This window comes from Porites lutea, chromosome 4 (genome assembly GCF_958299795.1).
Source record: "Porites lutea chromosome 4, jaPorLute2.1, whole genome shotgun sequence".
In the NCBI taxonomy this organism is placed as follows: Eukaryota; Metazoa; Cnidaria; class Anthozoa; order Scleractinia; family Poritidae; genus Porites; species Porites lutea.
Window position 1 is genome coordinate 27,624,224 of NC_133204.1, and position 24,121 is coordinate 27,648,344.

The window sequence follows — 24,121 nt, forward strand, 5'->3', positions numbered from 1 at the left end:
ATTAAATTGTATAAATTGGCAGAAGCGCGCACTCTAAAACCACGACAAAAAATAGTTCTCACAACTACTGAACTGCTGCGCTTTATAATAATCGTTCTGATAATAGCAGTCTTGACGTTTCATATATTTCCGAACGATCCTTGCCCAATGTTAGTTTCTCTACTGTCCACTTTCCAAAGCGCGTTCATTCACTATTATATCTATAACTGCTCGAGGAATATCTTTGAGGGTTAATTTTTAATTGTAATCTCTAAATCGCTAATCGTTCCTGGTTTCGCCGCCCTATTTACTATTCTAAAGTTTCGGGAAATCTGATGGCCCTTAGGCCTCGTTTCCATGCTTACGTCGTAATTGTCTATCAGCTCTAAATGTCCTTTTTAAGGGAGGTAGCTTTTTAATGGAGGTGTTAGTTAGAGGAAAGATGATACATACGTCTTCGCTCCAGGTTGTCCTTCTTCTTCTTCCTCTTCCTCCAGTTCCTCATCACCTTCTTCACCACCTTCTTCTCCCTTGGCGGACGGAGGTGGTTCGTAAGTCAAGCTCAGTTGAAGACTTCCCTGCGGGAAATAAGCGCTGCAAGTTTCAAACTGAATTCCCCAGCTACAAAGTGAAAGGTTATATTTGGAGCCACAGAGAATGCCTAGAATACATCAAACACAAAACGAAATAGCCAAATTACCAAAAACGAAAAAGGTTGCAGGAAAACAAAAGCTATGTTGGCTTATTTGTAAAGAATCATAAATAGCCTCCCGGTAGTCTTAAATTTCAGGTTAGCTTCAGGATGTTACGTTTTTTTTTATTTTTTATTTTTTATTTTTTATCATTTCGCATTATTTTGAATAAATGACAAACAATAACAACAACAAAAATGTCAGTGTTGACCAGTGTCGTAGAAGAGAAAACAAACATTAAAACTCGAAGCCTTCGGCAGCTAGCCGTTCGAGCTCTTATGGTTCAGTAAGTAACACCCTCCTCCATCTACTTAATTGTTAATCGTTAATTAATATTCTGGTAATCCTGGCCTGATGATAGAAAACTGATAATCATGGTCTGTGTCAAGTTTTGGTGTATGAGGAATATGCGCTGTAAAACTATGACCTCTGCGACATCTCTACAAGAATGGTCTCTTAGGGTTTTCACTAGCGACGGAGTCGGAGTTAGAGTCGTAATCAGAAGAGAAAGAGCTTATGATCTAGTGAAAATAGCGTTCCAATTCCGCTTACGATTCCATCGCTTACGTTCCGCTTCTGATCTAGTGAAAACCAGATTGTCGGCGTCGGAAGCAGAAGCAGAAGAACCAAACCAATCACAAAGCGTGGGAACCTGCATTGTGATTGGTTAATCCTTCCGCTTCTTCTTCCGACTCCGACAATCTGGTTTTCACTAGATCATAAGCGGAACGTAAGCGACGGAGTCGTAAGCGGAGTCGGAAGAAAATGGAAACGTTCTGATTCTTCTGACTCCGATTCCGTCGCGCTTATGACTCCGCTTACGACTCCGATTTTTGATTTTCACTAGGTCATAAGCGCTCTTACGACTCCGCTTACGACTCCTACTTCGTCGCTAGTGAAAACCAGCCTTTAGCCTTTACTGACACTTAACGTCCACAGTAAAACTTACTGAAGTAGCATTTTGCTGTCCATCTACTAAGTTCACGTCTTTGTCCTGGGATTTGTTTTTAGAGCGAACCAGGTTGCTCAAAGGAACCGATGCTGTGCCAAGTAATCTGTGAAATATCAAAAAGGGTAATTCGCTATTTTGGACTGGTGATTATTATGCACAAATAAGAGTTATCGAAATTGTACAGACATAAGAGGCATCTGAGTTCTTTACAGGGACGATGCCGCATTTGGAAAAACAAAACACTGAATCCTGTGGACATAAATTGAATAAAAAAGGTCTTTTCTAAGTTACCTTAGTTTGGCACACGCCTAAAAAGTAAAAGATAAAGGAAAGTCCTTCTCATGCCCAGGATATTCCTCGGATGTCCTCTTATTTATTAACGAGGAATTGACAAATCACGCTATCGAATTCGAAGCTCCACTGGTGTCAAGAGCAGGCGTGTCAGGCATGAAGTATCGTAAAGACCAGAAGATTATTAAAAACAAAATCAACAAAACAAAAATGAAAAGAGGTAAATAACGAAAGGCTCCATCAAAAAAGAGGGGTGCGCTTGAGCAGGGGGGGAGAGGGGATTAACGATTTTGTTACCCCTCTCGATAAAATCCTAGAAGACTCTTCACGCCTGTAACTAACTTGTTTAAGCTATCAGATAACATATAGAGGAGTGACTAAGATATTGCTAGGGTTCCTTGTTGCGTTCTTGGCAATAACTGACGTTTGAAATATATTATAACATATTATAATTGGCCACTTGTGTTAACGATCACGAGGTTTGTAGAAATAGGCAAGCTCAGTGATATCACCAACATCACTGAACTGAATTATTTACTGTATGCAGCTGCAATTTTCACAGCAGAAAGAATGAAAATGCTTAAAGAATGGAGAGAAAAAGAACTAAATAGCCATTTTGGAAGTTAAAGGTCAAGAGGAATATTGAAACTGGGAAAAAAAAGATTTTAGTAACATTGAGGAAGAGGGACATTGAAACAAACTGAGAGGGAAAGGTTGAGCAGAAAATATCGTCTCCAGGAAAGGGGTTCGATATATGTTTGAGCTCTGTTGAAACAGAAAATTAGGGCAGGTGAAATTAAGATCAAAAGATATGACAAGAGGTTTCAAAAGTTTAAACAGAACCAACTATTTCGAACTAATCATAAGCTGTTTTATGCTAGATGAAAACTAAAAAAAAAGACCTGAAACAGTGCTACCTGAACCCAATGAAGCCCCCAACTTTTGAGGTAAGATCTGGTGGGAGGAAGTTAGTCACCACGAGAAGGCGTCTTGGCTGGAGGACATTAAGCAGGAGATCAGAACAGAGACGCAAGAAGTTATAATCATCACTGTGGGGAACATTACAAACGGAGTGAAAAATATGGCAAATTGTAAAGCAGCAGGTGCTGACCTAGTTCAGGACTGCTGGTTTAAGAAACTGACACCAATACACATTAGATGGCAAGAATACCAGGAAGATTGTGTTTGCCAAGGAAATATTCCAGAGTGGATAGCCACAGGAAGAACAGTTTTGATGCAGAAATATCCAGCGAAGGGGAGTCACGCAAGCAACTATCGCCCTGAGGCCTGCCTACCTATGATGTGGAAGCTTTTGACAGGAATCATGGGAGAGTAGTTACACCAACATCTATACAGAAATGGACTGCTAGTAGATGAGCAGAAGGACTGAAGAACACAAGGAACAAAGGACCAATTGCTTGTAGACAAAACAGTCTTGAAGAACTGCCGAAGGAGGCTAACAAACTCATCAATGGCTTGGATAGATTAGAAGAAGGCTTTAGATAAGGCGCAACATTCGTGGATCCTGAAATGCCTGGAAATGGTTGGAACAGCCATAAATATGATCTCTATAATTAGCAACAGCATGGAGTGGAGCTTAGGCAGGTTGACATCAGGAGAAGAATCTTTCAAGGATACCCTTCTCACTTGTTGTCACCCTTGCTGTTTATAGCAGTCATGTTGTTACTACCTTTGTTGTTACTTAAAGTACTACAAGAGATGAAAGCTGAATACAGACTGGCAAAGGGCATGCTGCCCATCAACAGCTTATAGATGATTTGAAGCAGTAAAAAGCTAGCAAAGACCAACTTGACTCACTCATCCAAGCAATAAGGGTTTTCTTAGAAGACATCAAGATGCCGTTTGGGCCAGATAAGCATGTGGAAAAATTCGGGACACGAGTGGGCGGCCCTATTTTCCACGGTTGATGAACCTGTCAATCATAGATTTCTCATCAACGATTTCCTATTGGTTAACCGTTGCCAAAGTGTCATGAAATCTTTGCTCTGCCGCATCGCCTCCTGTTATGTCACGTATTTTGGGGGCGAGGAAATTGAGATATACTCACACTAAGAATTTCTACAAAGAGCTGAATAATTTTGTGAGTGAAATGAAGCAAAGAAAGATGAATCTTTTCTTTTTCATCTTTTGAAAAGGAAAAAGAGCAAAACTGCGTAAAAACACAACCAGTGAATGAGGATTCCGTTTCGGATTGCTCCGGTGGATCGTCAAAATAAAATTGTACTGAGACTCGGTCGGCTGAGACGGCCTGCTCTGCGATGTAATTAACGGGATTTCCCCATCGATGAGGAGTCAATGCCCTCCAAAGATAGAGAAAAATCTGACATCTTTACAGCTCTTTTAAAAAGAATAAGTATCCGCAGGAATCGTCTCCTGATATATCCGTCACGCGCTACTTTTGTATTTTGAAAGTTGCTTGCCCCAGATTCACTCGATCAAAAAGATCTAGAACTGCTTTGATGCCAGGTGACAAAAGACAAGCGGTTACAATTAAAGTTCACTTGAAGACAAAATGGCTACACAAAAACAGAGAAAGACTCTCGTGAGTGAAGCCTTCCTCGCCGTATTTCGGCCTTATTAAGTCACGCTTAAGGAGTTTTAAGCGAAAATAGATTGCAAGGTGGCAGATATACTTATTTTGGCGTGTTTTCTTTTATTTTGCTTCAAAGAACATCTGTTTGAAAGGGAAAAGCAGATGCAACATTTTGGATATGTCGTCTATTTTTTCTGGAAATCGCGTTGCAAGGAACCTCCTCTGCGTCAAATTAGAGACAGCATGTGTGCCATACGTAGTTTTTGGACGATTTGACGTCTGGACCAAAACCGTGGCCATTGTAAATTAATTTTATATGTATATTTTCTATTTATGGCATGTTTAAGTTAACTAAATATTGGACATGGGCGAGATGCAAAATCGTGCATCTATTGCAAGAGAAATAGGTAAGATCAGTTCATTTTGTTTTCGTCCGTATAAAGTCTCTTCTTAAAGACAGCCATTCAGTGGGATTATGCAATCTTAATCCTCTATCTATTGCACGTGGGTGTCCATTATTTCTCCACATGTGTGCTGTCTTGGAAATAAGAAGAGGAAGGAAAGTTGAGATTAGTGGAAAATAATATAGCTTCCTGATGGCCAGGACATCGTGGAAGTTGAGGAAGAGGGCTAAAGGTACCCTGGCATTTTACAATTGGATCAAACTCTCGACACTAAGATTGACCTGAGAAAACAGCCGACATTTGGCGAAGCTACCACTGGTTTTCCCCGCCAAATGACGTCTGAGAAACGAGCGCAGAAATTTCATAGCGATCATGCGTCACTTCCCAGATCTGGGTAGTGCTTCTGACGGGTTGAATCAAATTTCCTACGCGGCACGACCAATCAGATGCACTACCCAGATCTGGGTAGTGATGCTTCATCAGTATGGAATTTCTGCGCTCGTTTCTCCGACGTCTTCTTTGCGGGGAAGCCATTGGTAGCGTCGCCAAATGTCGGCTGTTTTCTCAGGCTATACTTGGATGAAAGGCAAGATAAAAGCGGAATAAGTAGCTGCGTAGATGATGATGGGGTGGCAGAAATGCTATTAAACGCACCAATACCTGGATTGTAGATGTGGTACGCAACAGTGCAGATATCGTTGTTTGCACAGTGAAAGAGTTTGTCAGCATACATAGAAAAACTAGAACGATATTACTAATGAATGGTTCTCTATACACCAGAAGTAATTTAACCAGACTGTCTCTGCCGAGCAAAGGTAGGTGGAGAGGGTTGATTGGTATCAAGGGATGTGTAAATAAGAGGAGAAAAGCAGTGCATGGTTACCTGAGAATTAGCACCGAATGGGTGCTGCAAATGATATCGAAGGAGAAAGTGCTAGTTGAAGAATAACCTTTATGACTGCCAGAGGACACGAAAGGAGAGGAATGCCCTACATAGAGAGTTTGCTCCGCAAACGGCTTCAGATGTGGGTGGAGAGGACCCCTGGATATGGCTCAAGAATGCTTATAGAAGGGTTGATATTCACTGCTCAAGAACTCGCTTTGAGAACAAACTCGATCCAGCACAGCATATGTAACACATCTGAGAAACCACTGCAGATCGTGTGGTGACTGCACAGAAACAGTATGGCATATTGTCAGTGAATGCAGGAAGCTTGTCCATAGCGAATAAGGCTATAGGAAACGCCACGACAAGGTGGCTCTAGGGGTACACTAGAAGCTGTGCAGAAAGTAAGGGTTAGAGTATTAACCGACAACTAGTACAACCATCAAGTCTCACAAAGTTGCAGAAAATAGAGAAGTAAGGATAACTTGGGATATGACCATCTTTACAGAAAAGCTGCTGAAGCACAATCGGGAAGATATTACTGTAGTATGCAAGACACCCACGAGAGGACACTTATCGACATAGTTCTGCCAGCGGACCAAAATCCTTTGTAGTGAGGAGGAAAAGGTGGAAAGGTATCAAGACTTAGCGCTCGAAGTTAAAAGAATCCATAGAAACACGAAGAAGACAGTCATAGCCATCGCGATTGATGCACTTCGAACTATCTCAAAGAATGCAAGGCCTGGTATGAGAGGATCAGTCTGCCGGGCATTTTTCTGCACAGTTGTCAGCCATCCTTGGCACTGCTCATATATTGCAGAAAGCGGTTGTGTCTCTAAGCTGCGGGAAGCTGCTGAGACATATGGTATTTTCCAAGTTATTCAATTACAAGTCATCATAAAATAGCAGTGTTAACAGTTTAAAACCGAAAATGAAAGGAACGACAATGTGTGTTATGCCTTTTAAGTCTCTTTTAATTCAAGGTTGTACCTGAAAATCTTGTCGTGAGAATTAGATCATATGACCCTGAGCTGCAAAGGGCCTATATAGTATAATACTAATTAAAAGTTTACAGCCTCACTCTTGCATTGATTATGGTCAAGAGGCGGTTTTTCATTAGAACGTTTTGCGTTTGTGGACGCAGTTCTGTTATGTTATCATTCAAATAAAACGACCAATGTAGAAAAACTGCGAAAGGATAAGAGTAAGGACGAAAACTATGACATTTAAATCAGTGGATTGTGAAATCATATTACGTCTTCCAAGTTATTGAGGTCTAAAATAGTATTCGTCAATTTTGTATATTTCATAATAATTGTCATAATTATTATTTATATTTGCAGACATAATGTTTTCTTGGGTTCTATGAATGAAAAAAACAATAAATCGGGAGACATCTAACGTAGAGAAAGGGGAAAAAACGATGCTGACTTTGAAAAATTCAATTTGGGAGGGTATATTACAAAATGTTAAACTTTGATTTTACCGTTTAGTTCACTATCGTGACGTTCAAAACCTTGCAATCTAATCACGAAACGTTGTGTTTGACCAGCTGTGTATTTAATTCAGCTTTCTTATCGTGATCAATATATTTAAGCAGCATAAGTAAACACTTCAAGGTTGCAATAATCTTAGTCGGTGATATCTTTTTACCCACCGATTAGGTCCGATTTTCTCCCAGTCTTTAACTTTAACTTCCAAAGTCTCTTGAGCTGACAGTTCCTTTCCGTTAAGGTCATACTCAAAATCCTTAAGAAAGAAGGGATTAAAAAAGACCAGTGTGAGAGTTGCGCCATGTAGTGCAAATGAGCCCTTTTCGCTTGGTTTAAATCAAGGATCCGATCAGTGCTGAGTTAACAACTGAGCATGCCCAGTAGTTCAGTATAACCATTTTACAGTCCGATCGATACACTAGTTTCAGCATTGGAGTAACCAACCCTACAAAAAATATAAATATAAAAAAAGGAGGGGAAAGGAAAGGATAATAAAATTTTATGGTCATTTCAGGCTAATTTTATTATTGTGTATAGTAATTATAATGAGAACTTCCTCTATTCTCCTTTACTCGAAACCACGAGGTGCATGGTGACTACATGTATCTCTAAAAAATGTGAACAAGTCGGCAATGATCTCTTGAGGACCATACTGACCGTCTATAGTGACTAACGAAAACAACACATTTATTTCCCAGACCTTTCTCCACATCTTTGACTCAGATCAGTGAAAAGTCACTGGCTGACTGAGAATTCAGTCAAATTAAAATAGAAACCCACCTTGTTCCAAACAGGGTTCAGCTCATTTTTAACAACTTCAGTCTTTTGTTCTTGACCTTGTAAAAGAGTAACATTGCACAAATATAGCGATATTCAACAATACCAAACAGGCAGGATTTTGACTTTCAACTAGGCAAATTATATAATTTGTAACGCGTCGGCGTAAAAAATGACGCAGCTAAAAAATTGTAAATTCCTTTTGCAACCTACATACATTTCTAAAATATAATGTACCTAATTATTTCTGGAAAAATTATTCAAGTTGAGCTGGGATCGTCAGATATATTCAAAATGAAAATTTCCTTCGATCTGAAATGGCTATTTTAAAAAGAATTAAAGTTTAACCATCTATGAAAAAAATGAAATCAAATTCAGCAATATATTAAATGATTCAGTGAAGGAGCTCCAAACCGATTAACATTAAAGGGTCCAGAGAGAAACAATAAGAGGATATTTCAGACATGGCAAACAACCAACGACGAAACTGGCATTCGTGACACCTACTCAAAACTTACCTTGAAAGCTTACTGTGGCATAAGGATCACTTTTCCCACCAAATGTATCCACATCGGGCAGATTAGTGGCCCCTTTCACTTTTACCTTCAGCATATTTCTAAGCTAAGCAAAATATGTAAACTGCAAATTTATCTCACTTTTTCCATGATAATCCGACGTCATGGAAGGTCGCGAGCGAAGAACTCCCGCGTAGAGCCTTTTTTGGCCCCTCCTTGATACCACGCAACATAGGTGTCATGATCACTCTTTACAGTTTTGTTCTTGCCGTCAATCACCTGTCTTTGTTGCTAACCGGACCGTTTAAGTAATTATCATGAAATTTTGTTTTTTCTGCTTGGATTAATCAATCTATACAATGGGGTGTGATCATGATCGCATGAAAAATATAACTCTTAACAACAAATTCTAATACTTTAATGCTATAATCTTCAATGATTCTTCGATCGAACTCTCACGGTTATTTTTTACGCTGTACTACCCTTAAACTATGAAGTACATATATAAGAATCGTCAATACTGTACGCGGTAAAGAATGGTAGTTACTGTTTATGAACAAACGCCGTACCATGACTAAAATTATAATTCTGTCAGAAAGCAAATAAGAAATTCTTTGAATCAAGGCCTGTTACGAAGGTTACTCTCCCAAATGTTGCTGAGAAGGTTTAACTAGACAGCTCACCCAATTCTCCATAATTAAAAAAAAAAATAAAAAAAAAAAAAAAGGAACAAAGAAAGAAGCTAGTACACTTCAACAAATTTCTTTTTGCATCCTTTTTAGGCTTTTTATTTTTAAATTATCATTTTAAGAATATTAGAGCCGTGAAAGTTATTGGCTTCTTGAAGTCATTAGTTAACATTTTGATATCGCGCTTAGGAGAAAATGTGGCCTAACAAACGAATGATACGTATTGTTAATACTTTCTGTTGCCCTGTGTACAGAGGTTTCTTTCCAATTCTATTCTGGCAGCTGGGATTTTAGCATTTGCGGAGTCGTTTAGTTACCGTCATCGGAGTGCTTCGCTCGGTAACTTAAAACAAGGAAAATACGCAAGTGACACGAAAGACTCTGCAAGTGCTACCTGCCATGCAAAAATTGGAAAGAAACCTCTGTTCGAAAAGTAACTATAAAAGGAGGTGTATTACCATGTATCGTAGGTTTAAAATCAGAAACACCGCACAGCGTACGGTTTCAGATCACCGCAACACCCAGGATGGGGATATTATTCACCGCAATACCGCCCCCAAAAATTAGCGACATTGTAACACCGCAAATCCCCGTGTCCCCCTCATAGTGGGACTTTGGCTGGGGTTCATTCAGAAGTTACTTTCTGTTGAAATTACACGACGCTGCACTCATAGGATTCCGCTGACCTCCGACAAGAACGCCTTCGATATGATAAAGCAATATTTTTACAGACGAATTATTCGCAGGCGGATTGTAATCGGCCCATTATTTTCTGAAAATGGTGCTAGCAGAAAGCTGGTTTATTAAACGCGTTGAGGAGCTAATTGCTCACTTAAAAGAAACCTCCTTGGATGAAGAGAAAGACGAAGCCATTTTGAGGCATATTGAGTGGATGGAATCGAACGAATCTGCAACTGTGCCCGACTTTGAAGCCAATTTGGAATGGTTAAACTGTACCAGTCCGTTGTCCTTCCAGGAAAAACTTCGAGGAAAAGTGTGTGTTTTGGATTTTTTCACGTATTGCTGTATAAACTGCATGCATATTTTGCCGGATCTTGAAGCGCTAGAACAACTTTACTCTGAGAAAGATGGTCTTGTGATCGTGGGAGTACACTCGGCGAAGTTCGAGAATGAAAAATCATCCACAAACATTTTGAGTGCAGTGTTACGATACGACATCAGGCATCCAGTTGTGAATGACTCAGAAGCAAAGTTATGGCACACTCTCTCTGTTCAGTGTTGGCCTACACTAGTTGTTGTGAGCCCAGAAGGGAAAATCTTACTTAGCTTAATAGGCGAGGGTCACAGAGACACTCTCTTGCAGTTTGTAGGCTCAGCCTTGAACTTTTACAAACAAAAAGGTAGGCGAGAATCTTTCATTTGATCTAAAAAGTTAGGAGGGAGGGTGGTGGGAATGCAATAACTGGCTTAAATACTTTTATTGATGTAAAGCCAACTATGAAAGACATCTAGAAAAGGTAACTTCCATTGGTAGCAATCAGTTTGTAAGAATTGGCTATCCAGATTTGTTAATCATGTTTGATTAATGGAGTCAAATGTCCCATCAGCTAGACCACCCAAAATGTGAAGAGTAAAGCCTAGTTCTCATATGCTGCTGAGCTACCTGCGACACAACTCTGACATAGGTGCCAGTACTGCCTGTGGTACCGTTCCAATATGAGAACAGAAGTCGCTGGCAGTAGAGGCCATGTCAGTCTTTACAGCTGGCATGCCCGCGAAGTTGACACAAGTTCAACTTCACAGGCATGCTGGTGGTAAAGACCGGCGATTTTTCTTGAGCCAGCAGTGATATGTTCTCATATGTTGGAGTAGTATCGCAGGCAGCACCGGCGGCTTCTTTGCAGTTACTTCAGTGACACATGGGAACCAGGCTTAAGTGGTCACTCACAAGAATCAAACAACAGAGAAGAGAGGTTCTGCCAATCTATCTTTTGGAAACATACGTTATCAACTGAGCATGCGTTAAGATGGCTGGATGTTTGCCATGTTTTTAGTTGCATTTGTGTGGAGCGAGACAAAGTTTAGGTGCACTGCAACATAAATGAAGTAGGAAGCCAGGAAAGCAGGAAAGTGCGGGTGATCCCGATCCTCGGATCTTATGTTCTGATTGGGTAGTCAATCAGAATGAAGGATAGGTTAATGCTTATGGGTAGTGTTGCTTATAATACGTGGTCACACATGGTGGTTCAACTACGAGACAAATTAAATCACATACCTACATACACATACACTGTGCACTATATTTTTTCTTGTTTGACTTTTTTCCTTCCTGTTTGTCTTTGTGTTTTTGTGTTGTACAGTCAAACTGTCTGTAAGATAATGAATTCCCCAAAGCCCAAGATTTACAATATAGTAAACTGTGGTTGTTTATGGGATATGCTTGTTTGGGAGGATTGTCAATTCTAGTGCTTTTGACTAGGGAAAATGTTATTTTGGAATTTTAGATCTTCTTCATTTATATTTTTATAACCCCCCAAAAAATGTCCATCATGATGCCTTGATAAATTTTATGCTAATTTAGCTTAAACATATAACACACTTCCTTTAAATGTCATATTATATTATTATTCACGTTTTATTATTTTGTTAGGGAAAGTGAGTGATCATTCTATTGGAGTTTCTCTAGCAAAAGAACACCTTCCTCTGACAAATCTCTCATTTCCTGGGAAAATATGTATGGACAGTGAAGGGAAAAGACTGGCAGTAGCGGATACAGGACATCATAGAATACTAGTAATAAATAAAGAAGGAATTGTATTGAAAGTTATTGGTGGAGGAGAGAAAAATGAAGCTGGAAATGTTGATGGGACATTTTCAGAAGCACGATTCCATTCACCGCAAGGAGTAGTATTTGAAAATGAGGTCATTTTTGTTGCTGATACAGAAAATCATACAATCAGACAGGTACAGTATAATGGTAACTTAAAATGACTACATGCTTGTGCTGTTCTAGAAAACAGGTACATTGTACCGTATACTATCTTTTCCAGTGAGGGTGTTTGAGTAGTCCCAGCCCTTCGTGTCTTAAGAAATTTAGTACATGGTGGCTTTGTTTTTTTAATGAAATCCCCTACCCCTTTATAAGAACTTCCAGTCAAACTTATTAATATTATTAAAACATGAGTAGTTCTGTCTTAAATCACTAGCAGACAGTGACAATATTCAGGAGTTTAATTGTCTACTGGTCATAAAACCACAATCTACTGTAACCTGTGCCATAGACAAAACTGAACCCCTGGGGAAGTTCATCTGTGGATCATTGCTGAAATCCTTGTTCTGGGCCCCAACCTGCCTATCATTCACCATGAACAAAGATCTTGACGCTACTTCGCAGAAGTTACTAAACGGGGTTAGATTACACCTGCTACACAGGCTACACTACTGCTGCTGTTGCCAGCAGTTTGATTTCCTCAGGGCTTGCCTCCTATTTCCTTGCAACACAAGAACTATCTTGAAGGAGAGCACTAACTACAAAGCTATGATGGGAATGGGGACTTGCTACTTCTTTACGCTACTCTTGGCAACAAAACTGCTAGCTTTCCAGGAAACACAATAGAGGAGAAAAGTGATGATGTCACAAAATACTAAATTAGTGAAATTATAGGATTGGTTGGCATACCAAGAAAGAATAAGATGAAAAATGTTCACCTGCCAAAAACCAGCCTGTTAGTGCAAATTAGTGAGAAGATATAGCGATGTTAAGCACTATTGACTCCATATAAATCCGTCTATTTCTGACCCCTAATTTGCGCTAACAGGCTATTTTTGGCAAGGAGGCTTTTTTATCCTGTTCTTTCTGAATTTGTTTACCAATTCCATAATTTCACAAATTTGAATTTTTGTGACCTCACACTTCTCTTTTCTAAAACCCTTCAGAGATATTTGCCAGCAACAATTTTTTTTCTTAATTTTATGGTAAAATTCTAAATTATTAATTTAAGTTATGTTTCTCTTTGTCTCTGTAGATTAAACTAGAAACAGGGCAAGTTATTACCATCGCTGGAAATGGCAAACAAGGAAGTGACAAGGAAGGTGGAAAAATTGGAACTGTACAGAGCATCAGTTCACCATGGGATGTGGCCATTGGTCCACCTCCAGGTTTGTATAATAATTATATTCTAATAATAATAATAATAATAATAATAATAATAATAATAATAATAATAATGATAATAATAATAATAATAATAATAATATAACATAATATAATTATCATTATTACAATATAATAACATTGTTATTTAATAATTTATAATTATCGCAATATACAGGGTTTGTACAGATTCTGGAATTGTTTTAAGTCTTGGAATTTTCAAAGCAATTTTCCAGACCTCAAAAAGGTCTTGAAAGTGGAGAGAAAGTACAGAAAAGTGGTAACAGGTCTGAAGTTTTGTTGTTGTTGTTTATTTAAAGCTACGGTATGGTACACTACAGGTGCTTGATACATACAGCTGAAGGTGATTTTTTCCCTGTGGACAAATTTTCATTAACCTTGCCTGTACTGAGCCAGGACATTCAATCACAGAATGAGAAGTATCAGAACTCTCAGCCTCAGTCCGCATTGCACCATGGTTACTGCCTGCTGCAGATTCATGATTCAGCAGTGCTAGAACTAAAAAGTGTCTCATTTGTAAAGACAATATGGTTGGAGCTTAACGATAAGCTCTTTGGCATTAACAAGCAAAAGAAACTTACAGATGGAGATGCTCCTCATTTTTGAACTTGGGATCTGCCAGCAATGTGGTCTTTACAGTGTCTTCCAGTACGCTTTGTTTTTCACTCACATTACCATTCCATTCCCAATGTTCTTAATTTGTAGCACGATTTCATAGTTGCAACAAAACCAACGTTGTTCCACTGATTACGACTGAGCAAAGTCCTAAATCTTTGGACATTTCTGACACTTTTAAAAGATACATGCAAATTATATCAAAGATAACAAATAACTATTCCTGCAGGACCTACGCAAGACGGCAGCTCAAGTGATGTTTTGTACATTGCCATGGCTGGCACACATCAAATCTGGTCGTTTTACTTGAAAGACAGTTCTTGGCTTAAAGGAGGGTCAGTTATCAACCTTAATGAATCCTTTCACTTCTATCAGTAGACCAATAATAACTTTGAGAAATCAATATATGTTGATAAAATCCTACAAAATCTGATAAAATAATAGCACTATGCAAAAGTGCTGCCAAAGAGGTCTCATTTGAATGGTAACACCATAGGATTTCATCCACAGACTCAAAAGTTAGAACTACATACTAAATAAATAGTTCCATGTGAAAGAACTGCTGAAGAGGTTTCATTTGAATGGTAACACCAAAGGATTTCGTCTACAGACTCAAAAGTTAGAACTACGTGCTAAATAAGTAGTACCTTGTGAAAGTACTGCTGCAGAAGTTTCAGTTGAATGGTAACACCAAACGATTTCGTCCGCAGATTCAAAAGTTGAACTTCATACTAAATAAATAGTACCATGTGAAAGTACTGCTAAAAAGGTTTCATTTGAATGTTAACACCAAAGGATTTCGTCCACAGACTCAAAAGCTAGAACTACAGACTAAATAAACACAGTCGACTCCCGATAATTCGAACCTTTAAGGGAAAGAGAAAATACAGTCGACTCGCTATAATTCGAACCTTCAAGGGAAAGAGAAAATAGTTCGAGTTATCGCGGGTAAAATTATATAGAAAGCGATCTGAAGGGAAATGTAAATTGCTTCGAGTTATAGAGGGTTCGAGTTACCGGGACGGATTCGACTGTAGTTCGAGTTACCGGGAGTTCGAGTCATCGAGGGTAAAATTACTATAGAAAGCAAGCTGAAGGGAAATGTAAATTGCTTCGAGTTAGCGTGAGGTTCGAGTTATAGAGGGTTCGATTTACTGGGATTCGACTGTAGTACCATATGAAAGTACTGCCAGAGAGTTTCCATTTGAATGGTAACACCATAGGATTTCATCCGGAGACTCAAAAATAAGAACGACATACTAAATAAATAGTACCATATGAAAGTACAGCTAAAAAGTTTCTATTTGAATGGTAACACCAGAGGATTTCATCCAGAGACTCAAACGTCAGAACTACATACTAAATAAATAGTTCCGTGTAAAAGTATATGTATTGTTGAAGTGGTTTCATTTGAGTTGCAACACCAATTGAAAGAATTTCTTGCTTAGCTTTAAAAGTAAGAGGCATGAATAACTCACGCGACCAAGAATCAACCAATGTTAGTCTGTCATTAAATTGAGCGAAAGTCTTGAAATATAACAAGTTGGTATGCCTTATACACCTGCTCCATACGTCACACCTTCTAGGACCCAAGTGCAAGGCACTTGTCTTCGTTTTGCTGGGAGTGGAGCAGAAGAGAATCGAAACAACAGTTATCCCCACAAAGCTGCGTTTGCACAGCCTTCTGGTGTCAGTCTTGCTCTGGAAAAACCGCACAGGTGTTTGTTTGTGGCTGACAGCGAGAGCAGTAGTGTGCGAACAGTTGATGTGGCCACTGGTGGCACAAAAGCTTTGGTAGGAGCCGATAGAGACCCGACTGTAAGTATGAAGCAAGCTGTTATTACAGAGATTTAGAACCACGTTTACGGCAATCGTCAAATTGTATCACGTAAACAAGTTGTCCTTTAACTTGCCATCTGCCGTTTATTTTATCCTTTAAAAATAAGCAATTTTATGTCGCTCTCATCCATAAGAATCGTTTTTGACAGCTTTTACCTGCTGACTTTCTAATTTGAGAAATTTTTAACTTGAATCTCGCGTTTGCCATTTGTCGTAAACGTGATTCTAAATCTCTCTACAGGGTGTCCCGAAAGGTCGTTCCTCTTCTTTATTAGCCTGTAATGCAGTATGATTGGACATAAGCAAATCGTTTAAAGAAAAGCCTTGTCTTTTCAATCGAATTTAATATTTCATACTTGTGCCATCTTTCGACTCGGATATTCGATTTGCCTACTTTCGTGCCAAAGGTGCACTTGCGCGAGTACATTTTCCCGCCGTATATTTTTTTTGTTTTTTGTAACTTGTCGTCTCATTTTAAGAGAGTAAACAAACTCGACCAGGATTACTCGTATTGGCAATTTTTATCACTTGCATTGTTTGCCCCATGATATACCACGTGACGTTGCACTGTACTTTTTATCTTATCAGTCCTATTAAAAGCACGTGCAAATTAAGATGGCGGGTATTGTGAGGTCTATTTGGGTGAACGAATTATTTTTGAGTATGTAGAGGGCGTTACAGGTTTTCGAAAGAGAAAGTAGAATCTGGGTGCCTAATTCCTTGGCTTTTTACGCGCATACAATTTCCTTTCTTCTCCACTTTCGAACATCCACTAACCGACCAAGAGGGAATTCAAAAGTAGCTTTTATATGATATGTATTCTATATTAAATGTTTCGTGCTTTTCAAAATGACAACTTAGGATTTTTTGTTTTTCGTTTTCAGAATCTGTTCGCATTTGGTGATCAGGATGGCAAAGGTATTGATGTTAAGTTGCAACATCCATTAGGTGTGACCTGGAACCCACATTCACAGAAACTCTATGTTGCAGATTCGTATAACCACAAGGTAATGATTGTCTCTTATCCCAACTGCCCGGCAACTTGTTTGCTGATATCCTTCCCAGATAAGTGGTAATTTTCTCTGAAAATTCTTTGTTTTCCGGGGATTCGTCTTACGCCTTATCAGTATATCAGAGCTTACGACTGAAAATCAGCAGTCCGTTTCTTTTTCTTAAGGACTATATTATCACACGGCGTTAGCGGCTGTTCCTTACTACACGGTATATACATTGTAGCAAGTGGAAAGCAGCAAGAGTCCAAAACAATATCTTTTAAATCGGCCGTCAGTTTTTAATCGTCACGGAATTAACCCTCTCTTTTGCCTTTTCTGGTTGTCCAAGTTATTGACGGTAGCGTTGCTGTAATAATCACGTGGCTTTAAACAATGGATATCGTATAAACTCGAATAAGCGCCATCGTCGGATAAGCGCCGCATTTGAAAAAAAAAATAGAAATAAAAAAGAACGTTTATCAGCTTCGCCCCCGAATAAGGGCCGCGGCGCCAATATAATCAAAATAATAAAGACATAAGTAAATGGATTAATGAATGAATGAATCAATCAATACATACATACATACATACATACATACATACATACATACATACATACATACATACATACACGCACGCACGCACGCACGCACGCACACGCACACGCACACGCACACACACACACACACACATACATACATACATACATAAATAAAGACGTTAATTCTGTTTGGTTAATACGGGAAATACTGATGCGGTAGCTAAAACAATTCTTTGTCTGCACGTCCAACTTTCAGATAAACGCCATCGAATAAGCGACGCATTTGAGGCGGAAAACGAACATGTAATAAGCGTCGCGAAGCTTATCCGATTAAATACGATTATATACAGCTATTTCCAGAAAGGTTGTCGGAAAAAGTACACGCGACAATCTCGAAAGGTATTGTGGGTGGTTTTAAGTTCACTGTTCTTCAAAGACATTTAATAGAATGGCAGGAGAGGCCATGGACATATGTTTGTGAGTGCTAAAGGAAAGCAAGAAAAGTTATAAGTTCGACAGCTACAGTGTCTGGAACAATGAATTGCTCTTATCCCATATTACCTTTCAGGATTGTCGCGTGCACATTTTTCCGACAACTTTCTCGAAATAGCTGTAAACAACCCAAGGCCCGATAAATGTATTTTTCGATTCGCTCTGACAAATGGCTAACGCTTGAAACGTCATCTTTTTAGATCACATTATGGTGATTAACTCACTATACCAACTACTGGGGCCAGTAAAAACCCTTCAATTTCTTGCTAGTGATGATGCTCTAGTTTTAAAAAATAGAAATATTGGAAGGATTGATCTTAACTTTATTTTACCATTATGACGCATTGGATTCCTATCCTAGATGGGTTATACTAAAATTAATTAATCGGTTGATTAGTTAATTAATTCACGGACTGATTTTAATTAATTTATTGCAGATTAAAGTTATTGATCCTGTGAAAAAAACTTGTGAATCTTTTCTGGGCACTGGTAAACCAGGTCTTTCTTCTGGCGAGGGAAACGCGATTCAGTTTGATGAACCAGGTGGCTTGTGTGTGAGTCCAGATGGAGAGACGCTATATGTGGCAGATACTAACAACCATGCCATTCGAGTTATTGACTTAAAAACTAAAAAAGCGTCACAGGTGAGAGTTCAATGTTTTCTGTTCCTCCGGCTTCAAAATGTAATCCAGTCTTATGAAATATAGAACAATATGGTAACAAGTATTTCCTGCCACAAGCGATTTTTGGACAAGACACAGTGTAGAAATTTATGGAGTTTCTTTTTTTTTTTTTAAAGAAAAATCCGTAATGTGTTAAGAATAGGTAGAATAGGCATATTAATATATATTTTTCCTTCTTTTGGGTTTTCCAGCTCGTTCTGATTTCTGAAAAAGTCAACCGTATTAAATAAGTCCGGTACCCGCGGGGTTTTAATGGGCTAAATGGAGTTTTTTTAGAAGTTTTCTTGGTCATAATCGTTATTGTGTTGATTGGTGATAGGCAAACATTCTTGGTGAGAAATTTAGATACATGTAATCCAGTCGACTCACAATGGACGTTATAATTGAGCAAGTAACTGAGCAATCAATCAGTCAGTCCGTCAGTCGATCATTCAAGGAGTCGATCGATCGGTGTCCGTCGGACCGTCAGACCGTCCGTCCGTCGTCCTTCAGTCATACAGTCAGTCTTTCAGTCAGTCAGTCAGTCAGTCAGTCAGTCCGTCAGTCATCAGTCAGTCAGTCAGTCAGTCAGTTGGCGATTCAGTCAATCGATCCTTCATTCAGTGTCTGTGTGAACCAATAAATCTAATCAAACAGCTGTTTTCAAGCAAGCTTTCTTCTTCGTAGCTGGATATCATCGAGCACCCTCAAACTCCAAAAGACCTTGTGGACGGACAAGCGAGCAAAGAAAAGGTCGTGGTAAAACGGTTAACTTCGAAACGAACCCCTGTCAATTCCAAAGAGCCAATTCATGTGTGCAGCAACGCTTCCTTAGATGTTACGTTCGAAATCAGACTCCCCGCGGGCTGTTACTTAACAGAAGGCGTGACGAGTAATTGGCAGTTCATGGTCTTCAGGCCACAAGAAGGTAAATGAGGTTGTTTTACTCATTGATCTCTAGGTTGACAATGTGTCCTCTTAACAAACCTGTTTTGTTTCCAAAGGTGCGTTAGGCGATTTTGGCTTGAATTTAATACATTCACTTTGCTAAAAACGTCTCTCACTGTTCTTGCTAATTGATTGCACCCGCCCCTCAAGTTCCGTGAAACGAAAATGTCGTACGTAAATATGTCCGCGATTCCTTTGGACTTCAAAGTAGCCGTCGTCATTCTACCATGGATATTAGGGAAAATGTCGTAGTGACGGAAGCAAGTTATCAAATGTTAGAACGTTTATTATTTGTCAATTACCGTTTACCTTTTCTGGTCAAAAACTAAAGTAAATCAAATATAAAACATGATTAATAATAATAATAATAATAATAATAATAATAATAATAATAATAATAATGATGATGATGATGATGATAGTAATAATAATAACAATAACAAATAAATAAATAAATCAAATGAAGCTTTCCAGCAACAAACAAATCTCGTAGTCGTCCTTTACCTCAAATCTAAAGGTCTCTATTGCTACTTTGTAGAAAATGTATCATTCTCAGAAGATAAGTCATCGTTAATGCTTAATACGATTAGTTCTGCACTTTGCTTAAATGTTTCTTGCTACATATTCTAGATAAGGAAGCCATTCAAGAACAGTTTAAGCTGGAACCTCCATCGGGCGTCTTGACCAAGGACTCCATGCGTGGTATTTGCTCCATCCGGATACCAGACGGGGACTGGGAGCCACAAACAACCGTAAGGGTTAGTAATTTGTAGTTACAATATTCATACTCACGCATGTTTATCTTAAACTTAACGTACTTAATTATCGTTTGTTCACATGGCTTTTTGTTTAGTTATCTATTTATTCATTCATTATATAATTGAATTTATTATCATATTTTTGTTATGGTAGGCGGAGGCCATAGTTTATTTCTGTGAGCCAAGTGGTACATGCAGAATGGAGGAGGTAGTCTACGAAGTAGTGCTGCTAAAAACAGGCGCAATGGGTCAAAGTTCCCTCCAAATAAACCACGAATGCAAGTTGTAAATCAAGAATACGAAGATTGCTGTGAAGGAAATTTGAAATGTCAGGATAAACGACAACCATGAATGACACATGCTCACTTTTTTGTAATACGCAAACCAAGAGGTTACATATACATTACCAGAATTAACTTTAAAAATTAAACAAGTAAATTTGAACGAGTGGTCGTTAGACCACAATGGAAGAAAAGCTGTTAAGACTGATAACAATTTTGAATTTAGAAGGCAAAGCGTTTGTCATCTAATACTTTGGTTATTCTTAAACAAATTCCTTCTTTTTTAAAATTTAATTATGATGCATCATTTCTTGTGAGATGTGTTTTATGTACTTAAAGGTTAAAAGATAGAAACTCTGTCAAAACCTTCCAATTTTGAATTCCTAGAAAGAAACTTGAATATTACAGAAATCCAAAGGATATTTTTGACCCGGAGCGATTGAACTCACGACCTCTGCATTGCACGTTCCAGTGTCCTAACAGACTGAGTCACTGGATCAGTCTAGAGGTGATCGCAAGAATAGGCAGAATTGGTATTCTCCGACAGTCCTGGGACGAGTGGGCCTTGATCATGAATGCGAGGCTCATGCGGGGACCTTCTCGCCAAGAGGACAAACAAATATAAAAAAACTGCCGCTGAGTTTGCCGAATTTAAGGAAAATTTTTAACATTGTAAAGTTCCGAAGGGCTTACATACTTGAGAGGTTATTATTTCAAACAACAAAAGGAAGATATGCTCATTATTACTAAGAAAAACAGCGATCCTAACCATAATTATATTGATGAGAAGAGTGCTTGGTGAGCGAATTTATAATTTAATATAAACAGAGATGTTTTTAAAATCCCCGAAGCCATTTTAATTGTAATTTTCAGTGTCCTTTAAACTTTTTGAAGAATATTTTTTATTGAAATGGACGTAATTATCGAAAGCCTGCGATAGAGTTAACGGCGATGTTAACACACCTACTTTGCAGTTGAAATTTCCTAACAGAGCGGATGCAAAATCTTGAAAGTGTATTTGAAGTAAAGCAAACGACTTATTCCATGGATAATTACCTATCTGGACGGGGCTTAGCGTTCCGCACACAGTCCATGTGCATTTTAAGGAAGTTAAACCGGTTTGAACAAAGATGACCAGGTAAAGTTTAGTTTTAAATGTAAGTTACATTATCTTCGATAACAACTGTGCGAGAGTACAAATACGTGCATGCAGTTGAACACACAGTTTCGTACAGACGATAATACTGAGCAGTTTAAACTCCACACTACAGATACACAAAAGAGAAAAAGAATAATAATAAGAAGAAAATTTTATAAAAAAGATTCGAGTATTGACATTTTGACACAATATACCATTTTCTTGATTACTTCTTGTTTCTTCTTTTGGCTTCTTGGCTTTTTAACTTTTGCTGTTAGTACGACTAGCTCTTCCCACAGTTTTGTTTTTTGAAACAGATATCCCTTTTATGTAGCTTACCCGTAAGGTTTCGGCTTTTAAATCTTGCAGTTTTTTGCTGATTTCTATCGTTTTGCAGCGATTCAGCCCCGACTAACCAATGTTTGTATGTGTTTTTGCTAAAAAGTTCCCCGCTTTAGCCTCGCAATCATGCTGTGAAGTCTCTCGTCCCAGGGCCGTCGGGGAATACGAATATCGTCTATTTAGAATGGCCTTTACCCTTCCTTAAATGCAGTGAATTGCATATGTTGTCTATTTGGTAAAAAAGCAAAAGCTGAATAATAATGATAAAATAATAATAATAATAATAATGATAATGATTATAATAATAATGATAATAATAACAATGGTCTCTCTGAATAAATAATGATTAAGTTAGCCATGGAAGGAAATTTATTTCTTTAAAACAAAAACAATAATAATAATAATAATAATAATGATAACAATAATATAGTAATAATAAACTAAGATATATAAGAATAAAATGTCGGCGTGAACAAAGCAGCCTCCAAAACAAATGACACTGATTCAGTTTTTACTAGCTCGAAAACGGACTTTGTTGGCGCGTGATAGTCAAGTATATTAAGATAGGCTTGACTGTTCAGACAGATCGTTTAGACGTTTCAAGCAAAGACCTCGGTCAGCTTATTGAATTGGGGATATAGCGTGGCCACTATTAAAAAGAAAGGTACTTATCATAACTAGTGGGGGATATTTTCATTCCCAGTAGCCGCGATGTGATGTTAGAATAGTCTCTTGGTTTTTAAGCTGGTGGCGAAATACTGTTGGAGAAATGTTATGGCTAGTATTTTCACATGAATAAGCTATCACCCTCGTCAGTTCAAATATGCCTCTGTTTCTAGAGAGTTAACCCAACCAAAACTACGGCGGTATCGACGACGTAAAAACAACCAAAACGAAAGACAACGAGCAGATGACTCTAAACAAAGTTAGCTGAGTGTTGCTTTCATCTGTGGAATTGCGGACGTGAAATTTTGTTTCGGCTAATGGTGTTTTATTGAGGCCATAAACTAACGAGGACGAAATTTATCTTTTAAAACTGAATTGGATCCGATCTCTAGCAGCAAGTCATAAACTTTAGCAAAATTTGCCAAAAATGAAGAAATCAAGCTAGTTTGAATCACCGCGAGGGTTAATTTAAGGATCGAACGTACACTTCATTTTCCCCATACTTTATGTTAGTGTTGTGTAAACTCTCAAGTAACAGGGCTTGGCAGATTATGTGGCTTGCCCTAGCGATTGCAACTTTAAGTGCAAATGCTAATTTTTATTTAAAGGAACGTTTTAGATTTTAGATGCCAGAAATGCACAGTATTATTTATCAGGTTCGTTGAATGCACGTTATGTGCATGCATGGTCACAGACTCAAGCATGGTCTCCATATGACTACGTCTATCGATCTGGACCCGATTCCCCGATCGCGAAGGTCAAGATAAGCCCAGGTTCAAGTCCAATTTTAAGAATAATTTCGTTGCCTTAGATCAAATAACTCGATTTTATAGAATGAAAATGGTTGAGCTTTATTCTGGAATACAGTTACGGGGATAACACAAAACGGTATTCTAAACGATACTTAGGAAGGCAAACACAAGAATGTTCCAAATTTGCGTTCCTGGATCATCGCGAATCGGCCTTTGAGGAACCAGGCCCTGAGCGATAAAGGATCACCAAATTTATGGAATGCAGCGTTTTAAGTGATCAAGTGACGGTCAATGATGCAGGCGTGAAGAAAGAATTTAACTTTATTTTACTTTTTGAAATTTTTTTTGGGTTTACCTTTAATAATAAACCTAATCCTTACCCTTCCTGAATCCCGTATATAAGAATTCGAATCTTTAACATCTGAACAGAACAAAAAGGGCTTAGATACGGTTACACCAAAGATGGCTTTTAGTGTCACGAAATTCAGACTAATTAGGTAATTACAAAATGTCCGTTAAATTAAGAGAAACAAAAATAACCGCATAAAACATTAAAGGAAGGTTGAAATAACACAACAGATACAGCAGATGCCACGGATTGGCGGAACTGATGAAGATTGAGACGGATTGAAATTAGGGTTTTTGAAAACTGTTCAGGCTAACAGTTTTTCAAAGTTGATTTCTGCTGTTTGCAACTTCAAAAATAATGCCTAGGAGACATATTTGTT

General features: G+C 38.4%; 3 protein-coding genes across 3 annotated transcripts in view; 2 read left to right on the top strand and 1 right to left on the bottom strand.

The window, feature by feature from the left end:
* Positions 1–8,730, bottom strand: part of LOC140933170 (myoferlin-like) — a 59,079-nt gene extending 50,349 nt beyond the window's left edge. Inside the window, exons 1-5 of the mRNA XM_073382685.1 lie at positions 8,547–8,730; positions 8,032–8,087; positions 7,416–7,507; positions 1,621–1,726; positions 433–557 (exon numbers count right to left, since the gene is read on the bottom strand). Coding sequence (XP_073238786.1) covers positions 433–557; positions 1,621–1,726; positions 7,416–7,507; positions 8,032–8,087; positions 8,547–8,640 — 473 coding nt within the window. The 5' untranslated portion in view covers positions 8,641–8,730. The remainder of the gene's footprint in view (positions 1–432; positions 558–1,620; positions 1,727–7,415; positions 7,508–8,031; positions 8,088–8,546) is intronic.
* Positions 8,731–9,932: 1,202 nt separating this feature from the next.
* On the top strand, positions 9,933–22,220 carry LOC140933172 (NHL repeat-containing protein 2-like). The gene is made up of 10 exons (XM_073382689.1): positions 9,933–10,593; positions 11,844–12,157; positions 13,219–13,351; positions 14,212–14,317; positions 15,569–15,800; positions 16,706–16,828; positions 18,284–18,490; positions 19,196–19,436; positions 20,087–20,214; positions 20,369–22,220. Exons 1-10 carry the CDS (start codon positions 10,011–10,013, stop codon positions 20,501–20,503), a joined length of 2,202 nt encoding a protein of 733 aa, XP_073238790.1. The 5' UTR covers positions 9,933–10,010; the 3' UTR covers positions 20,504–22,220.
* A 215-nt stretch (positions 22,221–22,435) lies between these two features.
* The window catches only part of LOC140933171 (myoferlin-like), a 51,727-nt gene continuing 50,041 nt past the window's right edge, over positions 22,436–24,121 (top strand). The window contains exon 1 of the mRNA XM_073382688.1: positions 22,436–22,639. The gene's annotated coding sequence lies outside the window, so the exon portion shown is untranslated. The remainder of the gene's footprint in view (positions 22,640–24,121) is intronic.